We start from the raw sequence: 17083 nt of genomic DNA, 5'->3' as shown, positions 1-17083 counted from the left end.
TTTTTAAATGTCTTCCAATAAAAAAGCCGTATGTGTGTGTGTGTGTGAGTGAGTGTGTGTGTGTGTGTGTGTGTGTGTATATATATGTATTTGGGAAACTTAGCAAGATCATTTATCTCGTTATGAAGTTTAATTCACTTTTTCCATTTTACCTATTTCTTCTATACCGTCCACACACAAAAGCAGTTTCCACTAAGATGTGGCCGTGCATGATTGTACAACAAAAAGCTCCTGACTATGAAACAAAACCATGTTAGCCTAGATTCTGTTTCCTCCACTTGTTTGAAACTGTTTCTTTAATTACCAGGACACTCCTACTTTCTTCCCCTCTCCCACCAAAAAAAAAAGAAAAAAAGAACAGGCAAGGATTCATTATTAGTTCTTTATGTTTAATACTTGTAGTAAGGCAAATTCAATTTATGACTTTGAACAGAAGTTGGCCAAGTTTTTTCTGTAAAAGGCTGAATGGTATGTAATTTAGACTTTGCAGGCCCTTTGTTCTCTCTCACAACAATTCAACTCTGCCACTATAACACAAAAGAAGTCTTTGACAACAGGTAGGCAAATGAGCATGACTGTGTTCCAGTACAATTTTATTTACAAAAATAGGCAGTTATTTACTTTAGAGGTAAATGCAATTTGTCATTGCTGCATTTAAAACAGAATCTCTGCCATTCCTGTTAAAGTAATTTTGAGTGTTAAGAACAAGCCAATATTTTTGAGCATGGACCTCACATTGGACTTCATTATAAGTATTTGACATACCCATGAAATAGTACTTTTAGGGCAGGTGGCATCAGAAGGGGTAATTGATAATCTTCCCTGCCATGGCCCCTAACTTCCTTGAACAAGGCCAGGGGCTAGCTGATTCAGTTTTGACTGCTGCAAGCTACCGAAAATGCACAAGGCTAGAATGGCTTCTCCTGACACTTAATACCATACTGCCTTGTTCTCATCTGCCTACTGCTTTCCTTACTATTGTAATCACAGTTTTATCTCTTTGGCCCTTTCCCTTTGCCCTAAATTGAACTTATTTTTCCTTCTACCTTTTCTTCTTATGAACTTCAAATTTCATATGGAAATTTACATTTGCTAGCATTTTAATTATTGTAACATCCTTTTTGTGATTTTTAAAGAGTAATTTCCTATGCTTTATTAATTTTTTATTTTAATTAAAAAAAAAGTAAAAGACTACCTTCATAACAAATATTGGGCTCTGAATTTAATTAAAGAAAAACTTTCAAAGTCTAAGAGAAGTAAGATTTATAGCTTTATTTAGTTTTAAATAAATAATGGGTAAGCTGATTTTGACCTTGTTTTTAATATGCTTTGAGAGAAAATTGTTTGATAAGATGCTGATCTTGTCAATGTGAAATGTTAGAAAGGGATAAAGTCTTGCCGAGGAAAGTCCATACCCTTGTAAAAAATGAAAGATTCATTCTTACTATCCAGGCAGCAGCTCTCAGTTTCAACCATTTGTGCTGAGCACAGGCATGTAAAGAACCTTACCCAAAGCATTTGGCCCACTTTGCTTCTTACTTGAGCATTTAAATTTAGTTGATATTTCTAGGCATGGTACCAGTGCATAGTACTATATTATAAATTATCTTTCAATTACCATCATAAACTGTATCCTACCACTTTCTGACAGTAACCTAAGAACCCCTAATAATCAAAGTGACCAAAATTTATCTGTATTTATGTGTTTAACCTCTTGATTGGATCATGGTAACCAAATAATATAGAATACTTAAAACATGTGGTGTTTCAGTTAATGGTAGGGCTAGATGTAGTCACATCCAGCTTTTGTAGTGCTCATCTATCTTTTAGAACCCAGACACTATTCTGAAAACAAATAATCATGGAAGTAACTGAAGGAGCACTTACAGAAAACAGAAATGATGTATTTAATCAGTTGCTAACCAGAAAAAAAGGAGTATACTCACTGAATGATGAAGCCAAAAGCCCACTGATTCCAAATCTGACCTAGTCTGAGAAGCAGGTAGAAAAAGAAAGGAACAGAAAAGGAGGGAAAGAAGGGAAAACACTTTGGATTATTGCTAAACATAATTACGATGTCCGGAGAGTCTAATTGCCTTAGGTTATATATAATATACGTTATGGTCCAAAGAAGTAAAATAATGCAATTTAGAAAAGTTGATGTGAACTCAGTAAAAAATTAACATTTGTATATTTTAATTTTTAGTATTTAAATTTAGCAGAATGAAAACTGACAAATATATTTATTTAGCTGATGATCCAGTTAGGGTCAAAATATTATATAAAACCAAAAAGACCAAACCCATTGCCGTTGAGTCGATTCCAACTCATAGCCACCCTATAGGACAGAATAGAACTGCCCTATAGGATTTCCAGGGAGCAGCTGGTGGATTTGAACTGCTGACCTTTTGGTTAGCAGCCAAGCTTTTAAACATTGCGCCACAGGGGCTCCAAAATATTTTATATTGAGGATCAAATACATGTTTAGAACCCCTAACCATCTGTTTTCTAAAAAGTATTTTCATAAACGTAGTAGTATTAGAGGAATTTAGAAGTCGTCATTCCTTGTTCTGGTATAAATTCTGATTTTAATTTTCTTTGCAATAAATTTCATGAACTATATTTCTTTCTACATGCCTATTATATGCTTTATACACTAATTCCTTTAGTGAGATGATATTGAAATATAACTTACAGTTTGTAATTTAAGAATGAATTTCATTAGACTGGGTCTTGGCAGGTCAGAATTCTTAACAAAATTAATGTACATAAATTAGTAATTTAATTTTTAATCAGAATATTTTAAAATTTTCTTTCGAGTTTCAAATAATATGTTAAAGACGATTTTGGTTTTTCTAAGTAACTAAAACTGAATGTTGTGTATATGTGCATTTTTGAGGTTTTTTTTGTTAGGGTTAATGTTTAAAGTACAAAATAGACTAAGCAATAGCAATTTTCAAACAATTACTTTTTTTCTGCTAACAGTTAGAAATCCATACGTTTGCTTTTTATTGCATACTGTATAGCAAAGCAATGTATTTTTATTTTAATTAAATAATTTTTACTATATTTTGATAATATCTGCAATTTGAGAACTGAATTTTCTGTCTTGATAAATTTACAGTAATGATCTTTTATGTCTCCAAATTGAGAAAGAAAATATGAAATAAGTATTGTATTTGTGGTAAGCGTGTCATATGTTTTACTACATATGAAAATGCTAATGATGTTCTAGACATTTTAAAGTATACTTTTGGCATTTTATTGTCTGTTTATTACAGATCAGAAATTCCAGATGTTTTGCTTTTCCTATTACTGGTACAAAAATAAAAATTTTATGTTCAGTATTTAGCGATTATCCCATGTTGTTGCTATCATTCTTTTATTAAAATATACCCAATTTCTTGACCAAAAAGGTAAGACTTGAGCACATTTAAAAATATAAAATCGGCTGTTTAAAATATATTTGAATATGCCTAACACTTTTTTTTCTAAATTTTATTTATTTTGCTGTCGTTGAGAATATACACAGTAAAACATATACCACCTTTAACAGTTTCTACATGTACCACTTAGTGACACTGATTACATTCTTCGAGTTGTGCAACCATTGTCACCCTCCTTTTCTGAGTTATTCAACCCTTGTTAACATAAACACACTGCTCTTAAGTTTCTATCTAATCTTTTGAGCTGCTGTCAATTTGATCCCAGATAGATAATTCTTAAAAGAGCATAATGCTCAAGGCAGGCCTTTTTTACTAGTTCAACCAAACTGTTAATTAGGGGATATTTTTGCTGTAAGGTTTAAAGATCATCTCAGGGCAGTGGTTTCAGGGGTTCATCCACCCTCCATGGCTCCAGAAAGTCAAGAGTCCATGAGAATTTGAAGTTCTGTTCCTACATTTCCCCCCCTTTTGATCAGATTTCTTCTCTGGAATCTTTGATAAAAATGTTCAGTAATGGTAGCTGGGCACCATCTGGTTCTTCTGGTCTGATGGTAAAGGAGGCAGTTGTTCATGGAGGCAATTAGCCACACTTTCCATATCCTCCTATTCCTTACTCTCCTTCCTTTGTTGCTTCAGGTGAATAGAGGCCAATTGCTGTGCCTTGGATGGCCACTTGCAAGCCTTTAAGACCCCCAGCACTATACATCGAACTAGGAGGTAGAACAGAAGCCCTAAACAAATTATTAGGCCAATTAATTGGCATGTCCCATGGAACCATGACCCTAAACTTCCAAACCAAGGAAACAAATCCCATTAGGTGTTTGGTTATACATAAGAAGCAGCCACTCTTTTTTTTTTTTTTCTTTTTTTTCATTGTAAATATATCTATCACACAACTTTTGCCAATTCAACTTTTTTTCCAATGTACAACTTATTGACATCAATTACAACAATCAGCTGTGCAACCCTACCCTTAATGAGGTTTTTCCATCACCATTAACCCTCTCTCCCATGCCTGGTTATCACTAATAAACTTTGGTCTCTATACATTTGCCTTTTCTTCTCTTTTTATATAAGTGAGGTTATCCAATATTTGTCCTTTTGTGATTGGCTTATTTCTCTCAGCATAATGCCTTCAAACTCCATCCATACTGTAGCATATATCAAGACTTCATTTCTCCTGTTGGCTGTGTACTATCCCGTTGTGTGTATGTACCGCATTTTGTTTATCCATTCATCTGTTGATGGACATTTAGGTTGTTTTCACCTTTTGGCTTTTGTGAATAGTACTTACAGAGAACATTGGTGTACAAGTCTCTTTTTGAGTCTGTGCTTTCAACTATTTTGGGTGTATACCTAGGAGTGGAATAATGCCCAACAGTATTAACTGGTGATTTATTATAAAGAAGTTTTAAAAGACTGTTGACTCTCAAAATAACTAATTTTCCCAGGAAGGGAATACATTTTTTTGTTGTTGTTAGAGTTCTTGGCCAGACTATTTATTGAGGGCCATGTAATGTAAATTTTAATTTAAAGTTTAAAATATATTCTGTTCATACATTTCATAATATTATAGGGAAGACAAATTCTTATATAAAAAGCAAAGGAGTCAAAAGAAAACACTCCAAAAAAAGGCACTTGTATAAACATAAAATTTTACAGATAAATATCTTCATTTAATATCCTTTAATTTCACTGCTAAAGTCTGATGGCAAAAAAAAGAACTTAGACGTGAGAAACATCCCAGCTCTCTGACCTAGACTCAGTATTTCTAGGAACCTTAAATTGAGACTAAGCATGTGCTGTTTCTCCACTTTCAATACTTCTGGCAGTCCTAAGTGCTGCAGCAAAAGGGCTTGAATGTATTTTATCCATTCTAATTTTTAATAACTCCCTTGAATCTGAGCTGAAATCTTATAGACAGACCCATAGTGTGGCCTTTGGGGTGACTGATAAGTAGTGCTCTAGGTCAGTGATCTCCAAATACCTGTAGATCCAGATACTAAACATTGATCAAGTTTATTTTCTTCTTCCCCTTACCACGTGCTTCCCTTTCTCTTTTCCCCTCCCTGCATCCCTTTCGCCTTCCCTGCCGCTTTCTCTGTTCTCTCTCCTCCTTTCCCTCTCGTCCCGTCTCCTTTCTCTCTCTTGCTCTCTTCTCTCTTCCCTCTTCCGCCTCTCCTGTATCCTCTTCCCTTCTCCTCCTTTACTCCTCTCCCTGCATTCCTCTGTTCCTGCCCGCCCTTTTACCTACCTTCGCTTCCTTTTTCCCTCTTTCAACCGCTTTTTCTTCCTCCTCCCCCTCTCCCTCCTTATAAATCATAAGCTCTTTACCCAAGTTTCATCTTCATTTCTTCTTAATACTGATTTTCTTCTTTTTATTACTGGTAAATCAGCCAGTTTTTCCCCCTTAACGGAACAGTAAAGTCTGTTTTTCTCCAAAGAGTAGCAGAAGATCTTAGCATTTTCAAAAACAGCCAGTTGAACACACTCAACAGCTATATATTCTCTATTGGTGGCCCTAACTTCATGACCTATCTAGGCCAACCTAAATTCGCCTTAGGTCTTGGTGAAATTTGAGGGAAAAAGGAAGCTACTCTAATGACGAGCCACAGCATATTTTGTTTCCTGAGAGGTTTCACTCAAGTCATTTTATTTGTAGCATCTTGAATAATGTACCATCAGTACTGTGAACCTACTTGCCAAAAAAAAATTTTTGTTGTCCTTGTTCATGAAAAGGGTTTTGATAAGTAGTTTTGTACTTCCTGCCATTGGGTTTATAAATTTTTAGCATTTCCCCCAGTATGGTTAATTTCTTATTTTAATGTCATTTGTCTGAATTCGTAGACAATGTCTTTGCTTTTAAAACTGTATGTTTTATGATATAACAATTTTGGCAAAATATATTAATTTAGCATTGTTAGAAGTTTTATTTTCTTGGAGATTCTCCATGCCTCTGAGTTCTAATAACAAATACGAAAGAAGCAAAGAGTGATGTTAAAATCGGATGATATATTTATCTTAAAACTTAGCATTAATTTTTGAAAGGTAAAAATATATTTCACTTGATGAAACCACTGTTTAAGTTTTAGAACGTGTGTAAGTATATGCCACAGGTATGTTGGAAACCTGATTGTTGACTATGGAGTGCTAATGAGATCAAAAAAGAATGCACATTTAATTTGGCAAATCCTTTTAAAATCTTTTGAAAGACTAATAATGATAATACTTAGAATACTAATATTTTATTCATCTTAATTACTTTTTTTTTTAAATAACTAAATTACTGTGTTAAACTCAGCTTGACTGTAAGCTTGATATAATGCATGTGCATGCTGAGCAGCTTCAAATAATAAGGTTGTATTACAGCCCAAATATTTACATTCCTTCAGAAGGTAAGTAAATTCTCACTGCAACCATTGGTGGAGAATATTGGTCTGCCTTATTGTAGAGCTGTTTGCCTATCTATTAGACCATGACTGTGTTTGGGAGATCCTTGATTCCCTACTGGAGCCCTGGTGGCACAGTAGTTAAGAGCTTGGGTGCGAACCAAAAAGTTGGCAGTTCGAATCCACTAGCTGCTCCTTGGAAACCCTATGGAGTAGTTCTCGTCTGTCATATAGGGTCGCTGTGAGTCAGAATTGACTCAACGGCAGTGAGTTTGGTTTTTTGGTTTGATTCCCTACTGGTGATTTACGTCTTGTGACTTAGTGTATAAATTCTATAAGATGTGTATAACTGTTTTTCTAAGATAATACTGAAGACCTAACGGTTAAGTGTTCTAGCATTTCCTCCCTCTTCTTGGACTAGGAAATTTCATCTGTGTGCCATTCCCAAAAGTTTGAATCAGTTTAATTGAATAGTTATGGTGCTTGAATTGTTAAATATATTTTGTAATAAAAAACATAGTTTGATATGTAGATATGAGACCAAGAGCTCACTGAAGAATCTCAGAAGTGTGTTGTTGCTTTTAATTAACATTGATATCACATCCATGATATTCCTAAAAAACAAAGTAGAAGTATGTAGAAAATTTCCTATCATGTTCCTAGCTAACTTATGGACTGATTTACAGGCAGATATTACATCCTATTATGCTAAATATACAATAGACAAGTCAACGTTCAGAGAGTAAGGGACAAGTTGAGGTAAAAGAAAAGATTGTTATACAACAAGATTTTTGTCTCACTTCCCCTGTTTATTTACCTGCTGTATACTTTCATAATAATAATCTCATTCTTTTGGTATTCTTGTTTTTAGTTAACATTAGATCTTATATAAAGGCAGGTTAAATAAGTACCATGAAAATAGTACTTACTTTTATACTTTATTTTGTTGTTGTTAGTTTCTTCATTAGTGGAAGAAGGAGAAAAACAGAACAAACATTTTAGGTCATCAAAAATGTCTTGCAGAGAATCTGCTCCACTGACCTCTTCTTCACCACCAGTAAGCCAGGAGTCACTGGTAGTCAAAGAGAAGTTCATCCCACCTGAGCTCAGTATCTGGGACTATTTCATAGCCAAGGTAATACGTATTATCCATATCAGTATTTATGTAGTCAAATGGAAATGAAAGTGTTTAAAATAGAAGTATAACTAACTATTGGTACATCCAAATATTTTTCCACTCTGATTTAGAAAATTTTTATTAAGCTACATTCCAAAAAACATACCATGATAAATTTTTGCTATATTTCCAACCAGTTTTTAAGACAGATCTTTGATAAATTATGAATTTTGGATTTTAAATAAGACAAAGTACTCAACAAGATAAAAAGAGAACTTGGTTAACACTTTAATGTCAATGTTCTTGATAGTAGTTAAGGACTGAAGACTCTGCCAGAAGTCAGAGTGCCCTGGTCATCTCTACTGTTTCATTTCTTTTTGATATTACAGGCAGTCCTTGCTTTACATGGTTGTAATATGCACAAATTTCAGTTGCCACTGTTCAGTTAAATAACATTAGTCTCCCAACAATGTGGTTCATGTTTCAATTGTTATAGTTTATTAAATGGGAATAATCGTGTAAAGGAGTTCCTAGGTGGCGCTAACAGTTAACACTCAACTAGTAACTGAAAGGTTGGTGGTTTGAACTCACCCAGAGGCACCTCTGAAGGAAGACAAGTCTGCCAGTCTGCTCTCAAAAGGTCACTTCCTTGAAAACCCTATGAAGCAGTTCTACTCTGCACACAGTCGCCATGAGTCAGAATCTACTTGACAGCAACTAATGACGACGACCTCAATCACATAAAGTAAAAACTTCCTTCTAGCCTTCTTCAGTCCACAAATCACTGTGTAAATAATTGATGCACATCATGATCAGTGACAAACACTGTCACTTTTCTCAAAGTAGATAGGTGGTTGGTTGTCGTGCAGGTTACTCAGTTCACACACATACTGTAAAATGTGTAGTTGTCTTTCCTCGTCTCCCAGTGATAAACCCGTGTGACATTTAACAAAATTAGATAATCAAAAAGAAATTGGCTAACAAAGATGAAAATGCATCAAAGAAATGAAAAGTCGTAACACTGAAAGTGAAATTGAAGTCGAACATAAATGGAGTTATAGAAGAAGTCCTTGACCATGGAATATTGACATTGCTGTCATTTAAGAGACTCTAGATATGGCGCAGGACTGGGCAATGTTTCGTTCTGTTATACATAGGGTTGCTGTGAGTCAGAACAGACTCGATGACACCTAACAACAGCAATAACAGATATAGCAAATATTGGGTGCAGTATATCACAAGGTATGTAAAGTAGGCAGGCTCTAAGTTGCTAAAAATCTGCTTATTTGGGCTATGTTTAAAACCACTGAATGTGTGTACATTTGAGTTTTGTGCCAGCAGGCTTTTTGGGCTAACAGGCCTCAGCTTGCTAGGAAGAAATAATCTGGGTCCAATACACAAAGGCCATTTTTGACTCATATATGTAACACCTCTGAATCTTAGTCTCTTTCCAGATTCTGACTTTCGGATTTATTTTCCCACAGACCTCTCATCCTACCCCAAAATCTTCTCATTTTAGTAAATGGCATCTTTATCATCCTTAGAGTTGCTCAACCCAGAAGTCTAGAAATCATTCTTTTTTCCTCACTTTCCCTTGCTTCCCAAATCTATCAGCAAATCTTTGTCAGTGCTCTCTCCAAAATATACATTGAATCTGTTGCTTCTCTCCATTTCTACTCTTGCCATTTGATTTTTCTCTCACTACAGAGTGGTGATACTAATATTGTTAAAATACAAATTTCAGTACCTGTCCTTTACTAAAACTCACTAGAGGAATTCCGTTATACTCTTTACCATGGTCTACAAAACCCTACCTAATCTGTCATCCGCCATTCTCTTCAACCTCTCTCATCTTGCTCACCCTCTTGCTTACTAGACTTCAGTCAAACTATTCTTTTTTCACACCAAGTTCTTTCCTGTATTAGAGCCTTTCTAAATGCTATTTCCACTGTCTAAATTTCTTTTCGTCTCTTGTTATGTGGCTTATCCATCCTTGTCCTGTAGGTCTCACATAAATTCCAGTTTTCAACGAGGCCCTTTGTGACCAGCTTATCTCAGTTCTCTCCTTATTGTTCTCTATCTCAACTCTCCCTTTCCCTCACCATCTCTTTTTTTTTCAGTCATGACAATTCAATTTGTATTTAGTTTTCAGTTATTTGCCTGTCTTTTCCACTAAAATATAAGCTCCATCCCTAGCCATCTTAAAAATTCTTATGTCCAAGTACACTCTTTGGCAAATTGTGAGTACTTAATATAATTTTTTGTTGAGTGGATAAATAAATAAGGGCATTATCTAAAGTGATGTCAAAGGAATAGACTGGCAAAGAAAAAAGGCAGCCAATTACTAGTTATTTGTCTCATAATAAAGTATCTGAAAATGGGATGAATTATTATTAACTATCTGCTTGAATGCATTAAATCAGATATTTGGATGATGAATTCTGTAACTTTTTTTATTGTAGCCTTTTCTAACAGCTTTGCAAAGTAGAGCAGAGTATGATTCAGAGGAGAGTCTGGAAAGTGATGATGACAGTGACGATATTTTAGCTTCAGATTTCCATCTCCAGGAGCATTCTAACTCAAATTCATATAGGTATGGAATATTTTAAGCTTCTTTGAAAGAAATATTTTGTCATGTCTTATATAAATAGTAATTTTAAAAACAATACGTGAAATTAATCGCTTTGTGAATTATAATGCGTTATAACTAAAATTTCTTTAGTTGAAATTGTTAAATTCTTTTCCTTATTAATAATATCCCAGTTAAATTTTGATTATAAATGAGTGGATAATTTATAATTTGTATCATTCCTCACAGATCTTGCTATGAGATTATTTTTTGCTCTTTGCTCCTCTAAGATAAACAAGTCCCATTGTTAGCCTGGAGAATCGAATATCTTTTCAGTAGTACAGAAATACTATAAGATGTCAGTAAGTACTAGCTTTAAAAAGGCTTCCATATACACACAAGTTTAGCAAAACTGGATTAAATAATAACAAACTAATATTTTTACTACAGGACATCTCAGAGACTTTAAATGTGCTAATAGTGTACATTGTGAACCACTTAAAAGATGATTTTGATATGCAGTGTTTCCTAAACATATTTAACATACACATCAACAGAGCATAGTGAGGGACTGAACTGCCATAGACATGGTGCCTCTAGACTTGTGTAGTGCGCAGTGTGCAGCAGACATAAGGGTCTCTCAGAGTACACTTTTATTAATGGAACTTTTATACATGCTCTTAATTAAGCTTTTCTCCTCAGTGGCTTATGATTTCGGGGTTTTCTTTAATTGTACAGAATATCTAGGTACATAATTCAGTAAACATGAACAGATGTCTTCATAGTCCTTGCACAACATAGACTAGAAAGGATCATTTGCAACACCATCATTTTATACATGAAGAGCTTACCAGGAAAGGTAAAGTCACATACTTGGTTTATACAACTAATTCATAGCATTCGAGTGTAATTAAAGAAATGGCTCTTAAATTTAGGGTGGGGGTGATCGTAGGCTATCTCTTTGAGAAGCTAACAAAAGCTTGGGACGTCTTTTCACAAAAATTCAAAGGCACACAAAATAAGTCATGCAATTTCAGGAGATTCATGGGATTCTCAAAGTTCATTCCACAGATCACTTAGGATTCTGTGATATTTAGATTACAGAATTATGGATTAGAAAATAGAAACTTAAAATCATTGGAGTCATTCATGAAAATTGGAAATACTTTCCTTTTTATTATTAAAATAACTAATTTTGTCTTTAATTTGCAAACTTCCTCTCCCTTTACTTGCATAATTTTATTAATGACATCACCATTTTCCCATTAACTCAAGGAATCCTGGCATTATCTTCATCCTCAAAAAATAAGAATTATTTACATTGTGATGTAAATGTATGAGGGAATACTATACAAGTAATAACAATGTAATTATAGGAGGATATGAAATTATGTTGGAAACTATTCACAGTATATTAATTGGAGGATAACATGTTTTAAAAAGTATGTATTGTAAGATCTTTTTGCAAAAGTGTATCTATACGAAGATAGAAAGACTGACAGACAGACAGATAGATGAATGTAGGTACATATACCCAAACATATATAGACAAGAAATAATAGTGGTTATCTCTAGGTTATACATTATAGATTTATGTTTGTTTAAGTAATTTCCAAACTATTACCTGTATTTTTAAAGTTTCTAAATTGAAAGGTATTTCAATAAATGTTTACCTAATTTATTTTAACGAATAGAATGGTTAATATTATCGAATATCTGTTTTGCATATTATAAATAGCATAAACATTTAAATACCCACAACCAGCTCTAGTACTGCATTGTCTTCATATGCATGAATTATGTATGGTATAGTATCTCATCTCTATCAATATGTTGTTTATCTATGAAAAGTGTACATTTTTTATTAAGACATAATATGTTAATGATACGATAAAAAATAGAAATTTTCCAAAAGAAATAAGTATATTAGAGGAAATGAAGTACTTTATTGAAAGGAAGAATTATTATGTTATTATGATTTTTAAAAAACTTATTGGTGTTATTTTTTTCTGTTGACTTAATTTTAGAATATATAAAACGTTTATACAGTTCAGAAGTCAAACTGTATAAAAATCATTGTTTCTACTTTTTTGCTATTACAAATAATGCTGACATGAGTAACTGCAGGCATATATTGTTTTGTTTTTCTAGTGGTACATCTTCAGGGTAGATTCCTAGTAGTGGAATTATTGGGTCAAAAGGTGGTGTACTCTCTTTAATATCTAAGTAAATATTTAACAGAGCCACTGTTGCTTTATTTTTAGTTGGTCGTTGATGCGATTGGCAATGGTGCAGTTGGTGCTCAACAATTTGAAGACTTTCTATCCTTTTGCAGGCCATGATCTCGCAGGTAATAAATATCTTAACGTGAACCACTATTGCTGTGCTTTTAATTTACCACTCTTATTTTTTTTTAATAGGGGAGAAAAAAAATTTACACTCATGCTGTTGTTGAAGATAAGTTTCTTTTAACCAAACCAAACCACTTGTAAATGTGTCTTATACTGTTGGGTACTCTAGAATGGCAGTGTCCGAGAAAACAAGGGAACTGAACCTGATGTGATTCACTGTACTGAGACAGTATTTATAGCTCTGGCTGAGTGTCTGGGGATGAAACAGTGGTAGATACATAGACTAGTAAGCCAGTGTAAAAACTTACCAATTATTAACTCCAAGGAGCAAAAGATTGTACAGAAAAGAGAGAAGCATGATTGTATACCAAGTGGTTCAGCTATGAACTGTATTTTACATATATGTAAATAAGGTAAATACTAAAATAGCAGTTTAGCCAGAAATTTTGATGTGGTTATGTTGGAATTATGAAGAGAGGAGAAGTTTATTCTCAAGTTCCATAGGTAATAAATTAGTAGATCTTTTCTAAAATTGAAAAACCAAGAACTCACAGAATATGCATGCTTATATGGAGGTGAATAGCAGGAAGAGGTACAAGTTAAAAGTGGGGTCAGGACTCAGGAATGTGGAGGGATAGGATTGGAAAGTGCTGAGTTTTGTGGTATTACTTAGCTTTTAAAAGGTTCTTTTAACTTATTACTTTTCTAGACAAATCTTAAGTTTATATGTCATACAGAAAATGGGCTGATACAAAGATTTAAAGCAATTTTCCACCCAGACATTTTTATAACTTCAGGTACATTTTTCATATGAAATTAAAGTCAAAAAGCAGTAATTGATATAGTAGTAATTTAAACCATAAATTATAAGAGTAATCCCAAGTTCTAGTACTAGAGCTAGATGTAATTTCTACTTAGAGTACCCTTTTTTCTGCCATTCTAGGCCACCTAATTATGTTCAAATGCTATGCATATTTATGACATTGTTTTTATAAACCTCTGGATTCTCATGCCTTCATCCTTTTCCATATCTCCTCTGCCAAAGTGTGTGTTAATATTTAGTCATTCTTAAAATTAAATACAGCATTTTACTGCAAAAGGTAAAAGGTGGGCCAATTTTATTTTCACTTTTTAGAGCTTCCAGTTAGTTCACCACTTTGTCATGCAGTTCTAAAAACTCTGCAATGTTGGGAGCAAGTTCTTCTCCGACGACTTGAAATCCACGGTGGGCCACCTCAAAACTATATCGCAAGTCACACCTCTGAAGAGAGTTTGTCTTCAGGTCCTGCAATTCTCCGCCACAAAGCTTTGCTGGAACCAACAAACACTCCTTTCAAGTAAATTTTCCTATGGGTACTCTTTTTAAGTAGGAGTATTAATAAATCAGAAAGTTATCAAGTATTGAGAAAAAATATTTAAGGCCTTCATTTAACTTGGGGATAGTGGTGGTTCAGTGGTAGAATTCTCACCTTCCGGGCGGGAGACTCAGGTTCAGTTCCTAACCAATGCACTTTATGTGCAGCTGCCACCCATCCATCAGTGGAGGCTTGCATGTTGCTTAGATGCTGAACAGGTTTCAGCAGAGCTTCTAGACTAAGATGGACTAGGAAAAAAGGCCTGGCTAGCTATTTTTGAAAATCAACCAGTGGACCCTATGGATTACAACAGTCCAATTCTCAACTGATCAAGGAGATGGTGCACAACAGGGCAGCATTTCTTTCCACTGTGCATGAGTCATGGGGCCGACTAGATGTTTGATTTGCTGTTCAAGACTCTTATCTATGTCTTTGTGATGCATATTCAGTCCAGAATCAGCAAACTTTTTCTGCAGAGGGCCAGTAGTAAGTGTTTTAGGCTTTGCAGGCCATACAGTCTTGTCACAACTACTCAACTCTGCCATTGTGATGTAAATGCAACCATAGACAAAACATTTTCAAAAATGTGAGACTGTTGGATTTGGCCTGTGGCCTGTAGTTTACTGACATCTTCTCTAGATTAGCGTTATTCAAAATAGCTGATCAACAAACTGTTTTACTGTCTGTGAGGAGATAAAGAGTTGGCACTAGAACCTAAATCAATGCAGTGTTTGCTTTATCAAGAAAGTCTTGCTACCCACCAGACTAAATTAGAAGCTAAAAAGTTTCCTGAGCACAAGCAAACATTTCAAGGGACAGTGTAGCAGGGGCAGAGGTATGAGGGCCATAGTTTCAGAGGACATCTAAGTTAACTGGTATAATAAAGTTTATTAAGAAAGTGTTCTGCATCCCACTTTAGTGAGTGGCGTCTGAGGTCTTAAAAGCTAGCGAGTGGTGATCTAAGATACATCAATTGGTCCCAACCTACCTGGAGTAGAGGAGAATGAACACCAAAGATACAAGGAAAATAGTAGCCAAAGAGACAAAAGGGGCCACATAAACCAAAAACTCATCAGCCTGAGACCACAGGAACTACATGGTGCCCGGCTAACACCAGTGACCGCCCTGACAGGGAACACAGCAGAGTCCCTGACAAAGCAGAAGAAAAGTAGGGTGCAGAACTCAAATTCTAGTAAAAAGACCAGACTTAATGGTCTGACTGAGACTGGAGGAACCCCAGAAAACATGGCTCCTGGATTCTGTTAACCAAGAACTAAAACCATTCCCGAAGCCAACTCTTCTGACAGGAGTACACTGGACTATAAGGCATAAACTGATACTCATGAAGAGTGTGCTTCTTTTTTTTTTGAAGAGTTGGAAGTGATTTATTTTTGCTCAGAGACTTACAGAAAGGGCAAAAGAGAAATTTGTACTAGCACGAAAATGAAGAAATCAGTCCATAGGAAAGAAAACAACAAATATTTAACTTGATGAAATCCTGTAGTCTTTGTAAGATGTTCATCCTCCCTTGTGATTTTCCTTCATCTTCGTTTGTGGTCAAGGGAAAGAGATTATCAAGTAAAGCATTCTTTGTTGTTGTTTTTTTTAATTGTTTTGCTTTAAGTGAAAGTTTACAATTCAAGTTAGTCTTTCGTACAAAAATTGGTACATACATTGTTATCTGACCCTTATTGCACTCCCCGTACTATGACAGCACACTCCTCCTTTCTACCCCGGATTTCCTGTGTCCATTCAACTAGCTCTTGACCCTCTCTGTCTTCTCATCTCGCCTCTGGATAGAGCTGCTCATTTAGTCTCATGTATCTACTTGAGCCAAGAAGCACACTCTTCATGAGCATCATCTTATGTCCCATAGTCCCGTCCAATCTTTGTCGGAAGAGTTGGCCTCGGGAATGGTTTTAGTTTTGGGCTAACAGAGTCTGGGGGCCGTGGCTTAGAGGGTCCCTCCAGTCTCAATCAAACCGTTAAGTCTGTTCTTTTTATTAGAATTTGAGTTCTGCACCCCACTTTTCTCCTGCTTCGTTAGGGACTCTCTGTTGTGTTCCGTTAGGGCGCTCTTTGGTGTTAGCCGGGCACCATCTAGTTCTTCTGGTCTCGGGCTGATGGAGTCTCTGGTTTATGTGGCCCTTTCTGTCTCTTGGGCTACTACTTTTCCTTGTGTTTATGGTGTTCTTCATTCTCCTTTACTCCAGGTGGGTTGGGACCAATTGATGCATCTTAGATGGTCACTTGCTAGCTTTTAAGACCTCAGATGCCACTTACCAAAGTGGGATGAAGAACATTTTCTTAATAAACTTTGTTATGCCAGTTGACCTAGCTACTCCCTGAAACCACGGCCCCCAGACCCCTGCCCCTGCTACTCTGTCCCTCGAAGTGTTTGCTTGTGTTCAGGAAGCTTCTCAGCTTTTGGTTTAGTCCAGTTGTACTGACTTCCCCTGTAATGTCCTTCCCTTCACCTAAATAATTCTTGTCTGCTATGTAGTTAGTGAATACCACTCTCCCTCCCTCCCCAACCTCGTAACCATCAAAGACTTTTGTTCTGTCTTAAACATTTCCTTGAGTTCTTATAATAGTGGTCTTATGCAATATTTGTCCTTTTGCACCTAAATTCACTCAGCATAATGCCTTCCAGATTCCTCCATGTTATAAGATGTTTCATGGCTTCATCACTTTTCTTTATCATTGCGTAGCATTCCATTGTGTGGGTATACCATAATTTGTTTATCCATTTGTCCGTTGATGGACACCTAGCTTTTTCCCATCTTTTTGCTATCATGAACAGTGCTGCAGTGAACATAGGTGTGCATATATCTATTCGTGTGACGGCTCTTATTT

The 17083-nt window shown here is 35.3% G+C and overlaps 1 protein-coding gene across 8 annotated transcripts in view; it reads left to right on the top strand.

Annotated features, from left to right (window-relative positions):
• DMXL1 (Dmx like 1) overlaps positions 1-17083 on the top strand; it is a 157383-nt gene that overhangs the window by 98623 nt on the left and 41677 nt on the right. For 6 of the 8 annotated variants that reach the window (XM_023731941.1, XM_023731940.1, XM_004376969.2 and 3 more), the window contains 4 exons: positions 7792-7970; positions 10415-10545; positions 12786-12871; positions 14008-14209. In XM_023731941.1, coding sequence (XP_023587709.1) covers positions 7792-7970; positions 10415-10545; positions 12786-12871; positions 14008-14209 — 598 coding nt within the window. The remainder of the gene's footprint in view (positions 1-7791; positions 7971-10414; positions 10546-12785; positions 12872-14007; positions 14210-17083) is intronic. The other 2 variants (XR_002824217.1, XR_002824218.1) reach the window with 1 other exon arrangement.

Source organism: Trichechus manatus, unplaced genomic scaffold (genome assembly GCF_000243295.1).
Source record: "Trichechus manatus latirostris isolate Lorelei unplaced genomic scaffold, TriManLat1.0 scaffold00047, whole genome shotgun sequence".
NCBI lineage: Eukaryota > Metazoa > Chordata > Mammalia > Sirenia > Trichechidae > Trichechus > Trichechus manatus.
Note: the sequence above shows the minus strand (reverse complement) of the source record. Positions and strands in the feature narration are given on the sequence as shown.